The 22,434-nt window shown below is 35.3% G+C and overlaps 1 protein-coding gene across 1 annotated transcript in view; it reads left to right on the top strand.

Moving 5' to 3' along the window:
- Positions 1 to 22,434, top strand: part of LOC150099445 (cytochrome P450 4c3-like) — a 161,695-nt gene that overhangs the window by 3,526 nt on the left and 135,735 nt on the right. The window contains exons 2-4 of the mRNA XM_090404357.1: positions 6,367 to 6,436; positions 15,841 to 15,904; positions 16,755 to 16,946. Coding sequence (XP_090260483.1) covers positions 6,367 to 6,436; positions 15,841 to 15,904; positions 16,755 to 16,946 — 326 coding nt within the window. The remainder of the gene's footprint in view (positions 1 to 6,366; positions 6,437 to 15,840; positions 15,905 to 16,754; positions 16,947 to 22,434) is intronic.

The following is a 22,434-nucleotide window of genomic DNA, read 5'->3' as shown; positions in this document are numbered from 1 at the left end:
TAGAGAAAATGTTTGTACTCTACAGATAACACATATACAAATTTTACCTTTCCCTACACAAAGCAAGATAAAAACACACCAACAGTATATCCAACAGCATGTGAAAACATGTCGTTGAGTCATCTATGCAAAAGGTTAATTTTTGAAGGAACGGTCAGGGTAGGGGATGGTAAGTGTAAACAGTACTATAAGAAAATACCATAGAGTCGAGTGACTTTTTACTTAAGGTAATCGTTCATCCACTGCAGCTGCTGTTTTGTGATTTGTGTTTGGTAATGCAAAAATAATGGGTGAGCCACAAATTCTTTGAAAGTTTCTTTGTGAAAAGTTCTAATTGTTTACAATTTTTTAAACGAATGTTACCATAAAGTATACGAGCAGAGCTAATAATCATTGAAATAATAATAAATAACTATTTATTTGTGGTGCCATATGAAGTAATCTAAGAAGAAGAAGAAGAAGAAGAAGAATGAAGGAAAATGATTATGAAAAATCGATAGTGGGTGAAAAATACGAACTTTCAGTTATCATTGGGATAATTGATGTAGAATTTTTTTGAATAAGAGTTCAAATTTATTTCCTAAATAAATTTGTATGTCTAATGGAATTAGTGTAAGATATGCAGTGACAAAATCACCTTGTTGTTGGAAAGAATTACCTGAAAGGGTTAAAAAAGCAGAATTCTTGGTTAATAAAATATAACCATCAGCTGAAGTGGGAAATTGGTTCACTAGCTTTGGACAAACTAAGAGATTGGATGATAGAATCAACATGCAAATATCATATATTACTTGCCAAAGGAAGAGAAAAATCAAAAACATTAACAAAGTTAATATGGAGGCCTGTTCTTGATTTAAATGAAATTGGATCACGAAACGTGAAAACATAACATGTACTTTTAAATGCTTTTGGAAACATAACGAAAGATTCTGTGCTTTTAATAATTCTCTGAAGTATACATATTGGATTCGAAAATATAAATATGCAACCCTTAATTTTACTACTACAGTAATAAATTCCCAACAAACAAACACCAAATGAAAATTAACTTTCAGATGAGAGTCACATTGTCAAAACCATACGATGGTAATTCCACAACCATGGAAGAACCTTTGATGTATTTTTCAATTTATTTATTTTCTGTATTGTAAGATTCAGTAAATACAATTTGTAAATAATATTTCATTCAATAAAATGTGTAAATTAAATGAACAAATTGGGTATCGTAGATGTGTTATACAAATTTAAGAAGGAAGATAACATTTTTTTTTCCTTGTGAAATTTCATGCCACAAAGTAACCAGAGAATTTTTTTTTGATTCATTGAATTAAAAGTCTTATTTGTTCGTTATCTACAAACAAGGTTAATGAATGAAAATTAACAGTGTGGGAAAATAATTCACCAATAAATTCTACTTACAGAAATAGGTTAAGAGCACAAAGAATCGAAGGTAAAATTAATAGTTATATTGGTAATTTCCCAACCGAAACCAAGAGTTCGAAACGAAAGGTGACCGGATAAGATAGATACCTTAAAGACAAGACTTAATGAGAAATATACAGTGTTGGAAAATAAATTCTCATATACTTTATATATTTATTAATTCTGCTCAGTTATTCTGTTAGAATATGACCTGTAGAAGTAAAATACAGAAAATAACCAATCAATTTGAAAAGAAAAAAAATAATAATTTCACTTGTCAGAATTCCATACTCTAACAGCACTCGGAATTCGAAACCGGAAATAACACTTACCCTAAACAAAACAGCACATAGACTTTCACACCAAGGTTGGGCAACAGTGGGAAAGAATTAATACAGAGAACCAAACAGATACTAAAGTAAATTAAGTAGTCCACTAGCTTTTCTGGTTATTTACAGAAATATCTTTCAACTCCTATGTTTTGTGTGTTTTGTGGTGTGAATATATGTTAGCCACAGTAACCTATAATGAAAAGTCTTTTCAGACTTGTGTTTGTGTTCTGTGAATATACGTTAATCGACAATTTGGAATATTCAGAAAACCTAGATAGTACCAAGATGTTCCCACTCTGGAAAGAAATGTAAGTTTTTTTTTTTAACTTGAACATAACTTGAATAACATAACATAACTTGAACAGTGATTTAACAATAATCACTGTTCGTATGTTTTTGGTAAGCGTAATTCTAATACTGAATAGTTTTTTTTTCCATAAGAATAATCATAGAGTATATATTAGAGTATCAACATGGACACATTAACGATTTTTATGTCTAATGTGTATGTGTGTGTGTGTGTGTTTAAGGACAGTTATTATAAGTATATAATTAATTATTCAGAAAAGCTCTAATAGCTTATTACACTGCCGCCATCACGACTTACTCTAAGAATCCCACCGTTTAACAGGAAAGAAATACCTCAAAATGTATTGGAAAATTAGTACAACCATCTATAGAAGAAAAAAAAAACTGTTTGTTTGAGTGACATAGCATATAATTAATTATTCAGAAAACCTCGAAACTGGGAATAATCCAAACACATAACGCCACGATTCTTATCTTATCTTGATCTTGATCTTGTCAGAAATGTCCACCAATGACAACACGATGACTTATACACCAATATATTTCCCTTACCATTCAAAACAAAAACGTCACTTATTTACAACTAACAAATGACGTGGCTTATCTACATCTCATAACAATCATTCACATCACGATTCCTTATCTTATCTTGATCTTGATCTTGTTTAAAGTGTCTCACCAATCACGACACGATTTCTTATCCACCAATATCATCCTTTCCATTCAAAACAACAACGTCACTTATTTACAACTAACAAATGATGTCACTGATATTCATCTGACAACAACAAACATTCACGTCACGATTCCTTATCTTATCTTGATCTTGATCTTGTTTAAAGTGTCCCACTAATCACGACACGATTTCTTATCCACTAATATCATCCTTTCCATTCAAAACAACGTCACTTATTTACAACTAACAAATGATGTCACTGATATTCATCTGACAACAACAAACATTCACGTCACGATTCCTTATCTTATCTTGATCTTGATCTTGTTTAAAGTGTCCCACTAATCACTACACGATTTCTTATCCACTAATATCATCCTTTCCATTCAAAACAACAACGTCACTTATTTACAAATAACAAATGATGACATTTATTTACAAATAACCAATGACGTCACTTATCTACATCTGAAAACAACACACACCCACAACACGAATCCTTATCTCTACCATCACCCATAATCCCATACGCGAACCAAAACACAAGAACTGAAGCCAGTGACACATATGCCAACAGGGAAATTCCAAACATTCTGCACCCATGAAGCCATGCACACCGGAAGCATTTGGTTTAAAGTGTCCCACCAATCACAACACGAATCCTTATCTCTATCATCACCATAATGCCATACCAAACCAAAACAGAAGAACTGAAGCCATTGACGCATATGCCCACAGGGAAATTCCAACACATTCCAAACTCATGACATCACTCACAATGACGTCAGGAAGCCATGCCCACCGGAAGCATTTTGTTCAAGGCGCCTACCCTACTACTGACCCCCTATATTTTACTATTACGAAATTATAATAGGACAAGCAAATAAAGACGCTTATGAGAGTTTTTAGATTGTTCATTTTATAGTTACAGTGTTTATTGTATGTATAATATAGTATATATGATTATATTACTATTACTATTACTATTACTATCACTAGTAATATCACTGGTATTAATAGTGATATTAATAAACTACTGGTATTATTATCACTAGCACTGCTCAACTTTTCAACATAGAGAAGTTTAGTTCATGAATTAATAACGATTGAATTATAATATGTATGTTGATGAATTTTAGAACATTAACGCTCACTTGTATGTCGATGCGCAAAAATGAGACTGGGATCGAATACTTGTAAGTATCAGTAAATAAGAACCACGCACGTGTTGCAATCTCGCTCACACTGAGGCGGCCGGCAGGAACCACCAACATCCGTTTATTGGTAAATATGTAATTTTGGCCTACTTGATTGGCTCAGTAACTATTTTCATGATCTTACTCTATCTTACAGGTCCTATTCATGGACCTGTAAGATGGAGGTCCTGATCCCACGATTCACTCTTAATTGCGTTGTCATTACCTCCATGTCTTTTGTCATGGAGGTAATCCAAGTTAATATAATTAAATATTACCCATACAGTGATGTCATATTTTTCTGTCGACCCCAATCGACCCCTGAGACCGAATTGACCCCTAACAATGTCATATCGATCCCTTTGGTGACCACTGCTCTAGAGTAACTTACCATAACCCATATTTAACATGCGGACCTGCGTCTTAATTTATGAGAACCGCGGTAAGGTTTTTTAACGTCTTGCAAACAGCCCGTTTGAGTTCTTTATAAATAAATGTGACAATTAATTTGAAAGTCACGTCTATTTAGATTATTTTAAATGATAATAATAATCTTTACCTGAATTGGTAAGGAAAATTAGATTCAAAATCCTTAAGAAAAATAAAATGTTTTTGAAGTATTTAGTAGAAAAAAATAAGCATTGTTGTTATGTCAACTTTCTGAACTGAAGTGTGCTGTAAATCTAGAATGAGTTGGATTCTAGGCAGTGGTAAAGATTTTTTATTCTATTTTTTTTGTAATTTTTATTTAATTTTACATAATCCCTAATCTCTGCTCTAGAGAAGAAACACAAATTTTTGAGCTAAGTGACATGTCAATAAATAGAAACTTTTATGGTCTCACAGAAGGTGACGAGTATACAGAATCTGGTAGTTGAAAATCACGTAAAGTCGTGTACATTATCCACTCCGTCAGCCACCATTATATAAGTTATAGAAAAACACAAAACTTATTATGATCACAAAGTTAAATCGAAGCCTTCGCTGATTCGACGTGAGGTTTCTAATATCGGAGCGATGTAAGAAATTTCGGAGTAAACAAAAGTTCCAAGTACTTGATCTGCTACACAATGGTCTCTCTTGTTCTGGAAAATTTCACATTTTTTTTATAAACCGGTAAATATTGTAAAATACTTGCAGGAGGTTATTCTATGGCATTTTGAAAAAGGAGGAAAATCACCGACCAACCTGAATTATACCTATCATATCAGTCAATTCTCCTCGTTGGAGCCTCCCTAGCTCAGCTGATATACACGAAGCCCTCTAATGGGTAGGACTATAGCTCGATTCGGGTTATATAGAACCCATGACGAACCTCTCAATGGATCTACCTGGCTAGAAACCTTTATGAGTTCTTTTTGACAAATGGTGAGTTCGCTAATATATGGATGTACGGTTTTTCTACTTCATTAAAGGCAAACCGGTCCATGATCACCATTGCCTACACGCGAAGAACATATCTTAGAATGACAGTAGCCTGTGTTAGTCCCAGGCTAGGAAGTAGTAACTTATGACTAATTACTTGAAATCGACCCAAATGCCAAATGTTCTGGATAGTACCTTACGGTAACAACACCAATAATCTTCATTGATCCATTACAGAAGCAACGATGGTGATCTAGGTCGAATTTTAACAGATACCTTTGTGCAATGAACACACCTTTTTTTTTTGTTCGGAGAAATTGTTAATTTGGTTTGAAGTGTCTATCAGAAAACTGTACGTTACAATTAAGGACGAATATTATGATGGCGAACATAACGGAATTCTTGTTATAAGACACATGAATATGAGAAAATAAAATCAACACCTTGAGAGTAATTTTGATCGATGAACATAACAGTCTTAAGAAATATTGTTCTTTATGATTCAATATTTAAGATTATTATGCAAATTAAACAATAATTTTAAAAACCTGAACGGTCATTATTTACCAAGGCCTGGTTTATTAACAATGTCGATGAATTTGTCTTTTCAGATAAGAAAAATAATGTCTGAGAACACTACATAAGAAAAAAGGTCTAAGGATTCAATCTGAGAAATAATATATAAGAATTCAAACTTTGTGGCTACAGATTTTCATATTTGTAAGACTGGGCAATTATTGAATGTCATTTGTGGTACTGATGGCCGTGTTCAAAGAAGGCTGATTAGAAAGAAGATGGAAAAGCACAAACATCGTATGATTTTCATAATGAAAGCGAATTAATCGTGTGATTAGAACTGGGAGACGTAATATTGAAATTTCAATGCCATACACTTGTTGGATGACGGAGAGTTTCAGCACTGATTTTCAACGATTTTCACCAGCAGGCGAAATTTCTTTTTTTTTTTATATAAATAATCAGTAAATAATTTATGCAACTGAATTTCAAATCAGTTTTGTTCCCTCTTTTTTTCTTTAATTACTTGAATTAATTTATTATTATATAGAAACTGCCATGGGAGTGAGGGTTGATGCTCAGCTTGGCAAGAATCAGGAATATAGACGTGCACTCGACAGGTAAGTTACATAGTTTAATTACTGCACATTGATTCTGTCAAATTCCATTTCTCAATTCAGTTTGTCAGTCCATAATTTTTGAACACAATTGGACAAGTAGCTAACGAACTACTTTTAAATTATTTCTTAAACTCCATCGTAAAAATTTAGTAATAATTAATCTTTAACTCCATAGTACATTAAATATACTTCAGTACAGCTTCTCGAAAGTAATTTTTAGTAGACGTTTTATTTTTCGTTTCTTTCATAATTTTTAGTTAATTAAATCTTATACGACAATCGAAAGCAAAATGCTGATTTCATTTAATGTTTATTTGAGTGAAGAAATACATTAAGCAACAGTTCAATGATAGCAATGTTTCGTGTTTGTCAGAGAGTCATTTTCAGGTGAGTAATTTGATATAAAGAGTAACACGCACGTAAGAAAGTCAATTTAAAATTACTTTTCTCATCCTGTAGGACGTTTAACCCACAACCATAATTCTTTCATACACTGGCTTTTAATGCTAGCTGAAGATTTTGGCAGGCTTCAACATTCCAAATTGCTACAGTGAAGCATATTAGTATTCTGTCATTTCATATTCTGCATGTTGTATACAAGATACGATCTGCTAATCCACATTCTTGAGCAGTTGTAATTTTATCTTTGTTCCCAAGCAGATGTTGGTTGCTATTCACGTTTCTTAATCCACACAGGATAAAATGCAAAAAAAAAGAAAGAGGAACCCGAGTAGGTTCATTTACTTTAAAATAGGGCATAAAGTATTTTTTATTGAAAATTCCGGGTATTTTTTCTCAAATATCCTGAATATAGAGAAGTGAAGGCATTACTGCGATCGGTATTTTGAGGTAGTTGAGGATTACAAGCAGGATAAAGTATTTCTTATTAATTCTGTCCGAATGATAAGCTTCAAAACGTTTATTACTAAATCCAGTCACTATTTATGCCATTATTATTATTATTATTATTATTATTATTATTATTATTATTATTATTATTATTATTATTAAGTATATAGACACATACCTGAAACATTAAAGACCGCATTAATCACACCCGTACACAAACATGGAAAAAGAAACATTATAATTAATTACAGACCCATCGCCACGTTGTCTGTAATCAACCAAATCATGGAGCGCATCGTGCATCACAAACTCTCCACATACGTTGAAAAATTTCAAATCATACTCAAAACACAATATGGCTTTCAAAAAAATAAAGGAACTGCAACACTCCTGGAAGATTTCATAGATCTAATAAACGCTGCATTAGATAAAAACAGAATAACTTTGGTGGTATTCTTTGAACTAACAAAAGCATTTGACACACTAACACACAAAACCTTGTTAACGAAAATAACGCATATCGGAATTGGAGGTCGTCTACTAAAGTGGTTTAAAGCATACATGAAAAACACAAAGCACACCACACGTATAGGATCAGCGTACAGCAAAGGGGTACATGTAACCTGTGGAGAATCGCAACCAGCTGTCATATCTCCTATTCTATTTAACATATACACACATGACATAAGCCACCTTCCCCTAAATCTACCAGTATGCAGACGACACGGCCATGGTATCCATTCACCACAACGCAAATATCGCTTAAACAAACATACAACACGACATCAATCGAATCACTAAGCTGGTTAACTGAAAACGCGATATATATAAACACTATAAAAACAAAGCTAATGATACTCAAAAACCCCCAAAACTTGCCTATAGAAACTAAATATCTCTCTATCCAACATTCATCAACCTATATACAAAGCGCAGAACCTAAAATCACAACCATCACACAGGTGAAAACAATACGCTATCTCGGACTTCACTTCGATGCGGATCAAAGTGGGAATAACCATACAAACTACCCACATACCAAGCTTAGTATAACAGCAAGCAAACTATTCAGATTAAAAGACATTGCCCCAACCCACATAAAAATACTAATCTATAAAACATTATGTGAAAACATTTTGAGATATGCAATCACTTCATACGCATTCTGCGCAGACTACAGACTTAACAGGTTACAATGCTTGCAAGATAAAATGGTAAAACTGATATTCTGGGAACAACCCACACTTATTCAGGAAGCACGGACAAATTACAAAATATAAAAACATAAAAGTGAAACACTTATGCAACTACACAGTTATGTTAAAACATTACTGCAGCCCAACCTATAGAGTAACTAGAACAACATATCAAATAACAAGACCACAGTCAACAAACTGCATAACATATAAGTACAACAATGAGAACGGCAAAGCCACCCGAAACTTCTACGTACCTGACATGATAAACAAACTGCCGTTCAACAACAGAAACCTAGGAACATACAGAGAGCTGAAACAGGCGCTATATAAATATTATAGCGAGAATGAAAATTAGAGCAATTCCTGTTTCTCTCTCCCCCACACACTCCCACACACACACACACACACACACACACACACACACACACACACACACACACACACACACACACACACACACACACACACACACACACACACACACACACACACACACACACAGAGCTATTACAAATCCGCCTCTCAAAAACCATCACTACAAGAACACAAAGAAACAAACACACCATGCCTAAATCCAACCCTATTTGCAAAAAAAAAAAAAAAAAGTTAAACTGTAACAGGAGTTGAACTCATCTAAGCTTGTACCAACAAACAGTAAAATCAACACATGGCTTGCGACCAGTATAGAAACATAACCATGAAACCAGCGCCATCTATCATCTATTATCTTCCTTAGATAAGGTCTGCTAAGTTTCGAGGAAGAAAATTATTAACTTGCAAGTATCTGTTATTCACAATTGTAATGTTATAAATATTATATATATATATATATATATATATATATATATATATATATATATATATATATATATATATATATATATATATATATATATATATATATAATATACAATGAGAACGGCAAAGCCACCCGAAACTTCTACGTACCTGACATGATAAACAAACTGCCGTTCGACAACAGAAACCTAGGAACATACAGAGAGCTGAAACAGGCGCTATATAAATATTATAGTAATTAATATTAATATAATTATAATAATACAGTAATAATTATATATATATATATATATATATATATATATATATAATTATTACTGTATTTATGTATGTAATTTATCTGAAACCTAATAAAAAAAATTAAAATTAAATTAAAAAAAAATTATTATTATTATTATTATTATTATTATTATTATTATTATTATTATTATTATTACTTACACTACCACAGAGAGCAATGTCTGATTGTAGGAACTAACACGGGTCACAGACACAGATATTTATTACAGAGATTTTGTGCATTTAATGCCTCTGTACTCGCCACATTCTCATGGAATGCATTCTGATCGCACTCCATTCACCATGCAGAAAAAACTGCTACTTCCTTTCCTCAGCTTCCAGGGAAGGCCTCATTTCATCTATTCCATCAACTGAATCTGTATTCCATCTATACTTTCCAAATTTTAAACCGACGACTTTGCAACAATGAACTGATAAGCCGACATATGGGTGGTCTGAAAAGTTCTCGAGCTCGAACATAGATGATAAAACTATCGGCAAGATTTTTCTTTTTCTAAGTTAGAACATCTGTCATAACCATCCCAATGAAATTGAATGTCATTCTATGAAGTACTTTGTTTTATACAGCTGACTGAAGCTAAAGTTTTGTCTGCATACCTTGAAATGGATAAAATTGAGTATCGTGCTATTATAAAATTCTTTGTAAAAGAAGGTTTAACGCGAAAAGAAAGTCATTCGAAATTCATAAACGTTTATGAGTACTCTTGTCCTTCGTTTTCTATAATTACTAAATGGGATGCAAAGTGTAGACGTGGCCATACCAGCCTTGAAGATGATCCACGTGAAGAACGTCCAAAAAGTGTAACAACAACAACAGAAATAATTGATCAGTGCACAATACGCTATTGAGTGACCGATGAATCGAAGTGCGTGAATTTGCTGAGACAATAGGCATTTCAAAAGAACGTGTAGGATTTATATTGCATGAATAATACCAAATGAAAAAGCTTTGCGCAGGATGGGTGCCGCACTCGCACAAAAACATAATCCCATGAAAATCTCTGAACAGTGCTTGCAGCGTTTTAACAAGAATAAAACTATTCTTTTACGTCGATTTATTACTATGCATGAGAAATCGATTCACCGTTACACAACAAAATCCAAATAACCATCAAAACAGTGGACTGAAGCCGGTTATTCAGCTTGAAACAAAAAGACAAAGTCATGGCATTGTTGTTTTGGGATGCTAAAGACATTTTGTTTATTAATTATCTTGAAAAGTATAAAACAATAACCAGGGAATATTTTTCCGATCTTTTAGTCTTTCATCAGGAAAATTCAGCTGTCTAAAAGGTGTTTTGGGAATGGGAAAATTGACGGATATGCACTATGAATTGTTGGAACATTCATCCTATTACCAGATTGGAGTTCTTCTGACTTGTCTCTTCCCAAAACTAAAACTCTTCCTTGCTGGTCAACGTTTTTCTTCGAATCAAGAGATGATTTCAGCTGTAGACGGTTTGTTGCAGATCTTACTGAGAACTACTACAGGGAAGGGATAATGGCGCTGGAGCATCGCTGGAATAAACGTATTAGTCTTAAGGGAGATGACGTTGGAAAGTAAAAATAATTTTGAAGTTATGAATTCGTTTTTTTCATTGTTAGGCGAGAACTTTTCAGACCACCCACGTATATTTATGGTCACTCTATTCACTCCTCTTTCAAATTAGTCTCTAACATCCCCGCTATTCCTCATAGTTCTTTTTGACTTTTCATCAACTCGACGTAATTGCATATCACCATTCAAACCTACCCCGATATTATTAACATAGAAGCTAAAGAGCAACACGACCAAAACAGACCCTTCGTCCCAAGCACTAATGACTTTTATTTTTTGCATATTGCAACTGTATACACAAATTGCTGATACTAATCAGACAACCAAGCTCTAATCCGTCGCTCAAATGTGCTCGTAGATCCCACGCTTTCCAATTTAGTCACCAGCTCCTCATGCCATAATTTGTCATAGTTCTTTCAAAATCTAAAAAATATCACTGCGAATTATCTCTCTTGTACAATCCACTTGGCATCTTGTTATAATAAATAAGTAGATTGCTAAAGTATGCCCTTCTTTTAGCAAACCCATGCTGTTAATCAAGGTGATTGTTATTGATTCGAAACCCCTTATGAATCTTAGTCCTTCATCCAGACTTGAATCCTTTACCACTAACACTTTCACAACTCAAGAACACGCAGACTGGATTGTAATTGAAAGCCTTAATCTTACGCCTCCATAATTATCGTGAATGATATTTTCTCCTATTTCTATTCCTTTAGAACTTGACTCAGTCTAGGACTCATGTTAAAAAGAGACGTCTCTATTGTTGTTATCAAGGCCCTGGGCTATTCACTCGAAACACATGATGATATATCATGAAGTCCCACTGCAGTTTTCACAACCAGTGTACCGAGATCCTCGTATACCTCCTGTTCACTTATTTTTAGTCTCTCTTTTCACCTGTATTGTGTACTGATGTTCTACATGATATCTTATTCACGAAGAAGAAGAAGAAGAAGAAATATATACCTTTCAGAATTGGTAATTTAAAATCTCAGGTATATCTTCCTCGGTGTTTATCATGCAACTATTTTCCCCAATCAGTATCATCCTTCCCTAATCCATCTTTCTTCTAATGGCAACCGATTGCAACAACTCTTCATGATTTCTTTTTAGCCTCATTTTATCATTCACCATTCGTTAATAATTGAATCCCCAAACTCAGTGAATGTCGAAGCATTAGATAAATTTTTCAATCCCGTTTCATCTTTTCACTCACTGTGTAGTATTTCCCCTTGCTATCACGCCAGTCACTTTTTCGCTACCTTGCTTGCTAGTTGTCTTATTGTACATTATCGCAGTAGATGCCGCTGCAGTATGGTCAGCTAGCATACTCTTCACGCCTTTTGTCTTAACGATATTATCTGCTGCATCATCCGCCTCGCACGCTGCCATACCATTAATCTTATATTCAAGATGTCTGCCACTTTGCATTCTTCTCCGTACTGCTCACATTGAATGAAAAGTGATAGCCCACACTTATTATATACATTCGCTCATCTCTCCTATTAATCCTCTCAACGTCATCCCAAGCCTACAATCCAGGTATGACCCTAAACTTCTGGATATTTGAATAGCGCGGGGGAACCAGTCTAATTATTATATTTCGCCTCTAAAAGGAGCGTATAGTAGAGTGCCATACTGATTTGCAAATCGGTATGGCAACAAACGGCAAGGTTAGGGAGTACGATCTTGCGTGACGTGCGTTTTTTAAGTCTCCTGTTTCTTTGTTTTTTTTTTGTGGTTCGGTGATTATTTTATCTAATTGTAGATTTTAAGTAGTAAAGACGCTTCATGATATTTTTCTTCAACTTAAAAAATCTGCTGTAGGAACAGAGAGAGGGTATCAGCCATTGCGGAGGAAGGTGCCAAAAAAAGGTTTGCACCCTGTCACCCAAGTTTCGTTTTGGCATCAAAGGCATTGTCCACAGGAAATCCCCCCCACAAACACACACCTCGTCGAAGTTTCAACGGCAAGGTTCAATGAGAGTTTTTGAAGTGGTATAAAAGAGAATTCGGTGCAGACATCCAGGAAAGGACAACTATTGGGTTTTCTTAATCATGACAACGCTTCCATCCTGGTTGCCTGAAACCCAACAGTCATTCGGTACCTCCATATTCGCATGACCTCCCCTAGACGACTTTTCGTGTTCCTCATGATGGAATTCTGTCTGGAAATGACGTTGCTTAGACATGGTTGACAATATTCAGCAGAATAACTGCAGGTCCTCAACAGAGTCACGGTTCAGGAATTTTATAGATACATGGATATGATTCCATGCATCTGATAAAAGCACTGGGATTGCTGTATACATACCCAAGTTGATTACATCGAAAAACTATACACACGCACCCACTGCTTTGAAAGACGTCAACGGTCACCGTAGTGTGAGCAACAAAAAGCCATTGAGCCCACCTTATTACGATATAGAGCCTCCTTCCGCTCCCATGGTTGCAGTAATCCGACGGATTAGACGTTCCACAAGCGTAAGATAACAATCAATGAGACTTTTTGGCGATTCTTTCTGTAGCATGTAATGAGGACATAGAGTCTATAACCTAATTATATGCTTACAGGTGGTCCGCCCACAATAGTCTAAGACAGACTGTTATTGGGCTAACCTCCTTTGATCTCACACGATGCTGCAATTCATTCCACTGCATGTTCAACTGAGTTCAGATTGGGACTCTTTAGAGCCCAGTCAAGTGTGATAGCATCAGGTCCAAAAGCCCGTTAATTAGAGCAGCAGATTTTGACACCATACATTGTTTTTCTGAAAAAACAACAGTCAGTTCCGCAGGTACACCATAAATTATGAAGCATTGCATTGTCAAGAATGTTCCGGTACATCACGCTGTTCAATTTTTGAGACACCACAAACAGAGGTCCAAGCGCAATCCAGGAAAAAGAGCATAATACCATCTCACAACCACCTCCGAATTTGATAGTTTGGCTACGAACTGTTGTAAGAGATGTTCATCGATCTTTCACCACATTCATACCCATTAATCTACTCGTTAGAGGGTGTAGCGTGATTCATCCCTCCATAACATACTTTTCTAAGTTTCCACGTCCCACATTGCATCACTGAAGACGACGCTTCATGTTGGTTTTGGTAATGCGGGGCTTGTATATTGGGTCCTACAATGGAAACCACTGTTGTGAGTCTTGGTTCTGAATGTGTTAATGTAGACACCTGTTCTCAGTCGATTCTCGGAAATCCGCATTCAACGTGTTGGCCGATGAATGGAGAATTTTACATATGATTCCTTGCGTAGCAGCCTGTGGTGATGTTTGGTGAGTGAAGATGTCATACACTCTCCGTTTTCTTCCAGTAGATTCACTGTGCTTCCATCTCAGTATGGTATCGCTGATTGTAATCTGGAGTTGCCCAATATGTCAACAATTTTCCGGACAAGCAGGACTTGTCTCCGGAAAATGAGATCCTACAACAACGACTCTTCGAAATTTGAGAGCATGATTTTCCTTCAATGTTTTCTGCTACAAACACCTATATCTTTACATATCTTTACATGACACACACACACACATTGTGTGTGTGTGTCATGTAAAGATATGTAAAGTGTATACTCCAAAGTAATTCAAGTATCCCAAGTAAAGATATGTAAAGATATGTAAAGTGTATACTCCAAAGTAATTCAATTATCCCAAGTAATTCAAGTAACTCAAGTATCAGGATTACTTTGTAATCCTGATACTTGAGTTACTTTGGTCCCTTTGTAGCGATTATTATATTTTTGGTTTACAATAGACTAATGAGACAATCGATCTGAGTAGAAGAGAGATATTTGATGAACGAATCTTGATTAAGAATGTTAGCATCGTGAAATATGAGTCTTTAGGGAATATTGGCAGCCAACAAGAAGACCAAATTCTATGTGAAGTTGCAGTTCTGTTGAGGATATTCTGTGGCTGCTACAGCGAACTTGTGGCTAGGTTCAAGAACTTGCATAGCTGATTCATTAAGCCAATTTGAAGAAGGATTGACGAAAACATTAAAACGGTGAATTCAATATTGAAATCTTGATTTAGAGTGGCAGTTTTGTCTATATGTCTGAAAAGAAGCTGCTTTTGAAAACGGACCTGATATTTATAGGTGTGGTTGTTTTGAACTTTCCAAATATAGGGAATACAAATATTAATACTTTCTTTTGTTAATGTAACCTGGGATCCTCACCCCGAAGCTAATTTCTTACTTACTCCAATACAAGAGCTGTTATGTTAATATTGTTTTTAATCTTGTTAACGGTTTTTGTTTTATGCAATTTAGCATAACGAAGCATATTTTTCACCGGATAATTAGTCCATGGTTATGGCCAGATTTCATCTACTTCAACTTATCGCTCTCAGGAAGGCAATTCAAGAAAGATTTGCATCATTTACACAGCTTCATCAGAAAGGTCAGTCGAATTTATTTATTTTAATTTTATTCATTTTTGTTTGTTGACGAACCAAGACGAACATTATTTTCTCATGTATAAAAAAATAAGGATGGTACAAATTCTTGAAGTTGAGTTTTCAGCTCATCAATTAAAAATAAATTCTAGATTCATTTAAAGATTACCAAACATGAGAACAAGGCTTGATTTTCGATTTAATTTTCATGGGAAAAATTCAACTTACTGAAAACGTTTAATTCTGTTTTATTCTATGTTTTTTTAGTTTTTTTTTGTGATAGACAGATATTACAAATAACAGATAATGCATACCCTATTACAAAATACCATCGAAGTTGGTCATCTGTAAGTAAGTTCATAAAATTACTGATAACCCGATTTGCTTATTTTTCCAATTCAAAAGTAATGAAATTGTTCCTACCCTACAAAATTATTAGTACCCATCTGATTATGAATTTGATAACCTCATAACTACAAGAAGACAAGAGTTTATTTTTATACCGAGCAGAAGCAATTAAAACATTTTTAGTTATAAAGTTTAATAATATAGATTAGCCATAATTAAAAAGAAGGTGTTCAAGCCCTGTGGCCAAAAATTATGTTACACAAAATTTATTCCAAACTTGGTGAAAGCACCCTTTGGAAGATGGGATTTTTATTTACCGAAGATAAAAAGAGTACAGGTAACCTTCGTATAATGCGGTACTTATACAACGGGGTTTCGATAAAAATACGGCCTACAAATTGTAGTAACCCTTTATCTTTTTATATATTTTTCGACTTAAAAATCAAATTTTGTCTTCGTTAAATTTGCGTCTGCCCGTGTCGCGTATGTGCCCAGAATTTATATTCGGGGAAATACCGTTTAGCAGGCATGTATGTCAATTGTTTACCGCATAAAGTGTTTATTGATTAAAATTGCTTTCGTTTTTTGCCAGGAAAGCGAATTAAAAATGATAACTGTGTTAATCTCAAGCTGACCATTATTTTTATATGCATATTATTATTCGCATATTCCCTGTTTAGGCCTTCGAATCTCAGTGAGGTGTTGTATTTTTATTATTTGTGTGTGGATCATGCACTTATTATGTACTTTATTTCCGATATAAGTCTATCATAAGGAGAAATTGTATACATAAAAGTAGATTTTGGATAGATAAAGAATTTCAGCGAATAATAATTCATTTTTCTGCAGGTTGTGAAAAAGAGAAAAGAGTTGTTTTTTAAGAGTCCAGAATCTATGGAAGAGAAAGAATTTACCAGTACAGAATATGACAGAAAGGACAACAATTTGATTCTCCTAGATTCTTATTTCCAACATTATACTTCCGATCCACTTTTGACAGAAGACGAAATCATAGAAGAAATGGACAACGCCATGTTAGCGGTAATCCCCTTTGAATCTTCACCGTAATTTTTATGAAGAAACAATATATTAGCATTAATGATCTGTGTCTACTCGTTTCAGTTTATGAAATATATTTTGAATATTTAACTGTAATATTATTATTGTGATTATTATTGTTCCGGGCAACTCCAAGGAGTCGACAGACTCATCGAGGGAGGCCCTAATATCATGTCAAGAACAACTATTCGACATTCACACAGTATCTATCATACCTTGCCTTGAAATCATTCACGGTCGTAGCACCCACAACAGACTCTGGAAGCTTATTCCACTCATACACCACTCTCACCACCTGGATGATATATTCTTGAAAAGTGCTCACTCAGTAACTCAACTATATCAACTGATTTAGTTACCTCCCTACTATCGCATTCTTTAAAATCATTCTGCCATGTACATTTTTCCTTTTACTTGCTACATATCTAAAAAACTGTTTATGATTCTCTTTAGCCTGCATGGCCAATGTTCTTTCGTAATCCTTTTTTGCTTTTCTTACCACACTAGTTACCCTTCTGGCCTGCGCTTTATACCATTCGTGTGCCTGTCGGTCACCTTTCTCCTTAAATTCCTTCCATAGTTGTTTCTTTTTTTTTGCAGCTCAAGCTTAATGGTGTTATTCATCCATTTAACCTATAGTTGATTTATTATTCGGACTCTAGGTATACAGTCAGAGTAGTAGGGGTCCCACTTCTGACCAGATCAAGATCAAGATAAGATAAGGAAAGTGGGCGTGGCTTCCTGACGTCATTGTGTGTGACGTCATGAGTTTGGAATTTCCATGTGAGCATAGTGTGTGAATGGCTTCAGTTCTTGTGTTTTGGTTCGCGTATGGGATTATGGGGGATTTTTTCGGTTCGCCTATGGAATTATGGGTGATGGTAGAGATAAGGATTCGTGTTGTGATTGGTGGGACACTTTAAACCAAATGCTTCCGGTGTGCGTGGCTTCATGGGTGTGGAATGTTTGGAATTTCCCTGTGGGCAAGTGTGTGAATGGCTTCAGTTCTTGTGTTTTGGTTCGCGTATGGAATTATGGGAGATGGTAGAGATAAGGATTCGTGTTGTGGGTGTGTGTTGTTTTCAGATGTAGATACGTGACGTCATTTGTTATTTGTAAATAAATGTCGTCATTTGTTATTTGTAAATAAGTGACGTTGTTGTTTTGAATGGAAAGGATGATATTAGTGGATAAGAAATCGTGTCGTGATTGGTGGGACACTTCTGACCAGATCAAGATCAAGATAAGATAAGGAATCGTGACGCGAATGTTTGTTGTTATTGAGTTTGGAATTTCGCTGGGCCCCCCTTCTGTCAGAAATATCACGTGGTGTGATGATAAGATATCTTTGAATTTTCCCAGGGTGGCACACATCCGTCATTGTCGTCTATGGGAATTCTTAGAGTATGTCGTGATGGCGGGTGTGATTAGATTTTTCTGAATAATTAATTATATACTAGTGTCACTCAAACATACGTTTTTTTTTTTTTTTATTATTTTATTTTATATAGATGTTTGTACTAATTTTCCAATACATTTGGGGTATTTGTTTCCTGTTAAAGGGTGGGAATTCTTAGAGTAAGTCGTGATGGCGTCAGTCTTTCGAGCTTTTCTGAATAATTAATTATATACTGATGTCACTCAAACACACATACTTTTTTTTTTTTTTCCATACCTCATCTGTATTTTCTTCTATATACATATTCTAATCAAGTTCATATTTTATTCATAATTCATCCGAATATTTTGATTTGTCTAAAAGTAAGATCTTAAAATTCAATAAATAAATAAATAAACAAATCGTGTGTGTATTCACGGTTATTTCAAAAGTGTTCTTACTTAAACATACATAACACATCAAAGACACTGTTTGTTCTTTTAAGTTTACATATTTATTTCACAGATATTATTTACATTGCAATATGCAAGAAATAGGAATTGAATTTACATATATCACCAATGCAAATGGTATTTTTCTTGGCGTAACATTTCTTTGATGAGGCAAGTTTGGTTGCCTGATTTTGATACTGCTTCCCAGATGATTATGGCTATTTCTCCGGTCACTAATGTTAGCAGTACTGCTATAAAAGCAAGTAACTGCCACTTTTGCGATGTTTCTTGATTTTCACCTGCAAAGAAAAAAATACCATTGATAGTAATGGAAAAGTTAGCAGATTACTATAATCCTAATACAGTAGTTAGTTTTGGAAGTATCAAAGCTTTACAGAAACATACAAATTTGTCACATGAAACCGTGAAAAGTTGGTTAGCAACACAACCTACTTATGTGAGACATAAACCCATTAGAAGAAAGTTTAAACGCAATCAAATCAAAGTCCCGACACTTTTACATACTTTTCAATGTGATTTGGCAGATATGTCATCCCTTGCAAAAGAGAATGGGGGTGTGTGTTTCCTTCTTGTATGCATTGATTGTTTTTCCCGATTTGCGTGGGTTCGAACACTGAAGAAGAAATCAGCAGACGATGTTGTTAATGCTTTCGAGTCTATTTTTAAAGAGGAAGTGCCATGTTACATAAACACTGATCAAGGAAAAGAGTTTTGCAACAAGAAAGTTCGTGCATTGTTTAAGAACCATAATATTCATTTCTACACGACCAGGAGCGAAATGAAAGCACCCATTGCAGAAAGATTTATCAGAACATTGAAAACAAAGATCTACAAGTGGATGACGTATACTAAAAGTAAAAGTTATACAAATGTATTGCCGACCCTTGTACATACTTATAACCTCACACCACACCGCACTATCGGTATGGCTCCTTCCCAAGTTAACCTTCACAACGAGGATCGTGTTTGGAAATATTTGTACGGAACCCAAGAGGAGACTACCAAACCAAAATTTCAAGTAGGTGATAGTGTGGTTTTAAGTGATGATACCCACAAATTTAGAAAAGGGTATTGGGGTAACTGGACACGAGAATTGTTCACTATTGCTCAGGTTATTAATAGAAACCCTGTAGTATATAGAGTTCGCAGTCGGGACGGAGAGATAGTGGAGGGAACTTTCTACGAAGCTCAACTGCAAAAGGCTAATATACCCAATGAACTTCCGGAAGACGTGTATCTAATCGAACAAGTACTTAAGCAGCGCAAACAGAAAGGAAAGCTTCAGTATTTTGTTAAGTGGCTCGGTTATCCCTCATCGTATAATTCTTGGGTTCGTAGCGAAGATGTTTTACTTAACCCTTCCCAGTAATGCCAGTATGAAAATGTTTCCTACAAACACGCAAACGAAATTTCAAGTGGAATTACCACATGAGATCAGACTTAAAGGTAAATGGGAAGTTGCTCTTGCCGAAATTCATCTTCCGGGAGAATTTAATAACATCGATTCCGGTTACGATGAGTTTCATATGATACGTGCAATTGGGGGAGGTGGCAACAATATCGAGAACAACAACATCGCAGGAAATAAAGTTTTCGAAAAGTCTAAAGAAGGATTTTACAAAGTGTACAAGATTCCCCATGGCAGTTACAATTCACCCTCTGAACTTCTTCAAGCAATGTTTGATGTGAGTTCTGTGATTACTGGAAAAAAGAATCCAAACAACACTATTTCTCTGACAGTCCCAAAAGATTACAACCTTTTGTTTCCCAAGGAGGCCTCGGGTTTGGGGCTTCTACTGGGTTTTAATCAGATTGGTGTTAAACTGAAAGGTACAATCACAGGGAAATATCCAGTTGATATAAAGAGGGGTGTAGCCGCATATTTTGTTTATTCTGATTTAATACAAGAACAGATAGTTGGTGATACATGTGCACCATTGTTACGAGTTGTTCAGTGCAGCACTAAGTGCTCCTTCGTTTTTGCTCAACCTGATTATTATCCGTTACGAAAACAAACATTTCAGTCAATTAGCATTGAAATTCGTTCTGACAGCGGCGAGTTGTTCCACTTTCGTGGTGGCAAGACAATAGTTAAATTACAGTTCCGACAAGTGAAGGATGACTGATTATCTCAGATATTACACATTGCAGGCAGGTGGGGCTCAAATGTTTACGGGCCCCCCAATACAGCGTGGGTACGGATTAGGTAGCATTTTCAGAAGTGCCTTCTCCTTTCTAAGTCCACTTTTAAAACCTGCAGCTCAATTTGTCGGTCGTCAAGCCTTAAAAGCCGGTCAGCATATGATAGGAGATGTATTGGAAGGGGTACCTGTACGTCGAGCCTTTATAAACAGAGCATCAGAAGCTGGGAAAACCATTGCTGAAAAGGCTCAGAGTCGATTACTTCAGAGAGGTCAAGGAAGCAAGAAGAAAAAAACGAATACTAAAAAACGCAAGCGAGATGACATCTTTTGCTGAGGATATGATGTCAGAGTTAGATCTTTTTTCCCACCCTCGTGTCAACATGTGTGTGGAAAGAAGTTCTTATGTTACCTACCAACCAATATCCAGTACTGACAGTGGAGGTCCTGTGGAATTTTGCATACCAGGTACATCTGAAGAATACTTGGATTTGGGAAACTCATACCTACGTGTTCGTGTGCGCATCACCGACAATGATAATAAACCTATCGAAGATTCTTCAGTTGGTGTTGTGAATAATTTTTTCCATTCCCTGTTCAGTCAAATTGACGTTTTTCTCCAAGATAAACTAGTGAATGTGGCATCAGACACGTATCCTTATAGGGCTTATATTGAAAACCTACTAAATTATGACAGAGATGCTAAAAACAGTCAACTCACAAATGAACTATTTGTTAAAGATGATGTGGCTAATGTTAGTGATATGTTTACCAAAAGTGAATGTGGGATGCGTAGACGACAAGCTCGAATTAACCAATCGAAAAGTGTCGAGATGCTTGGGCGAATACACGCTGACATCATGCATCAAGACCGGTACTTGATCAATAACGTTACTGTTCGTGTTCGTATGGTTCGCAGTTCTCCCGAATTTTGTTTACTGACTGCAAATGCTGATTCTAAGGCTAAAGTGCAAATTGAAGAGGCTACACTTTTTGTCCGCAAAGTCAAAATAAATTCAAAGATTCAACTGGCTCACCTGTCTGTGTTAGACAAGTCAAACATGATATACCCCATCAATCGTGTGCAAGTGTCTTATTTTTCAATTCCCAAGGGTATGTCAGATGCCACACGAGACAATCTGTATCTAGGTGAAATACCATCTAGATTAATTATTGGACTGGTCGCTAGTGATGGATTTAATGGCACTTTCAACAGAAATCCATTTAATTTTCATCATTTCAATCTGAATTTTCTTGTAGTGACCGCTGACGGTATTCAGTATCCCTCACAACCTTTGACTCCGAACTTCAAAGAAAGGCATTACAGCAGATGTTACATGTCACTGTTCACATCACTAGGTAAATGGAACAGAGACTGTGGTAATGACATTTCTTATGAAGAATACGTAAAGGGAAACGTTCTCTATGGATTTGACTTATCGCCAGATCAAAATGCCGTTGCCCCCCATGTCAGCCTG

Source organism: Typopeltis vanoorti, chromosome 14 (genome assembly GCF_054136105.1).
Source record: "Typopeltis vanoorti isolate ZY-2024b chromosome 14, IOZ_Tvanoo_1.0, whole genome shotgun sequence".
Lineage (NCBI taxonomy): Eukaryota > Metazoa > Arthropoda > Arachnida > Uropygi > Thelyphonidae > Typopeltis > Typopeltis vanoorti.
Note: the sequence above shows the minus strand (reverse complement) of the source record. Positions and strands in the feature narration are given on the sequence as shown.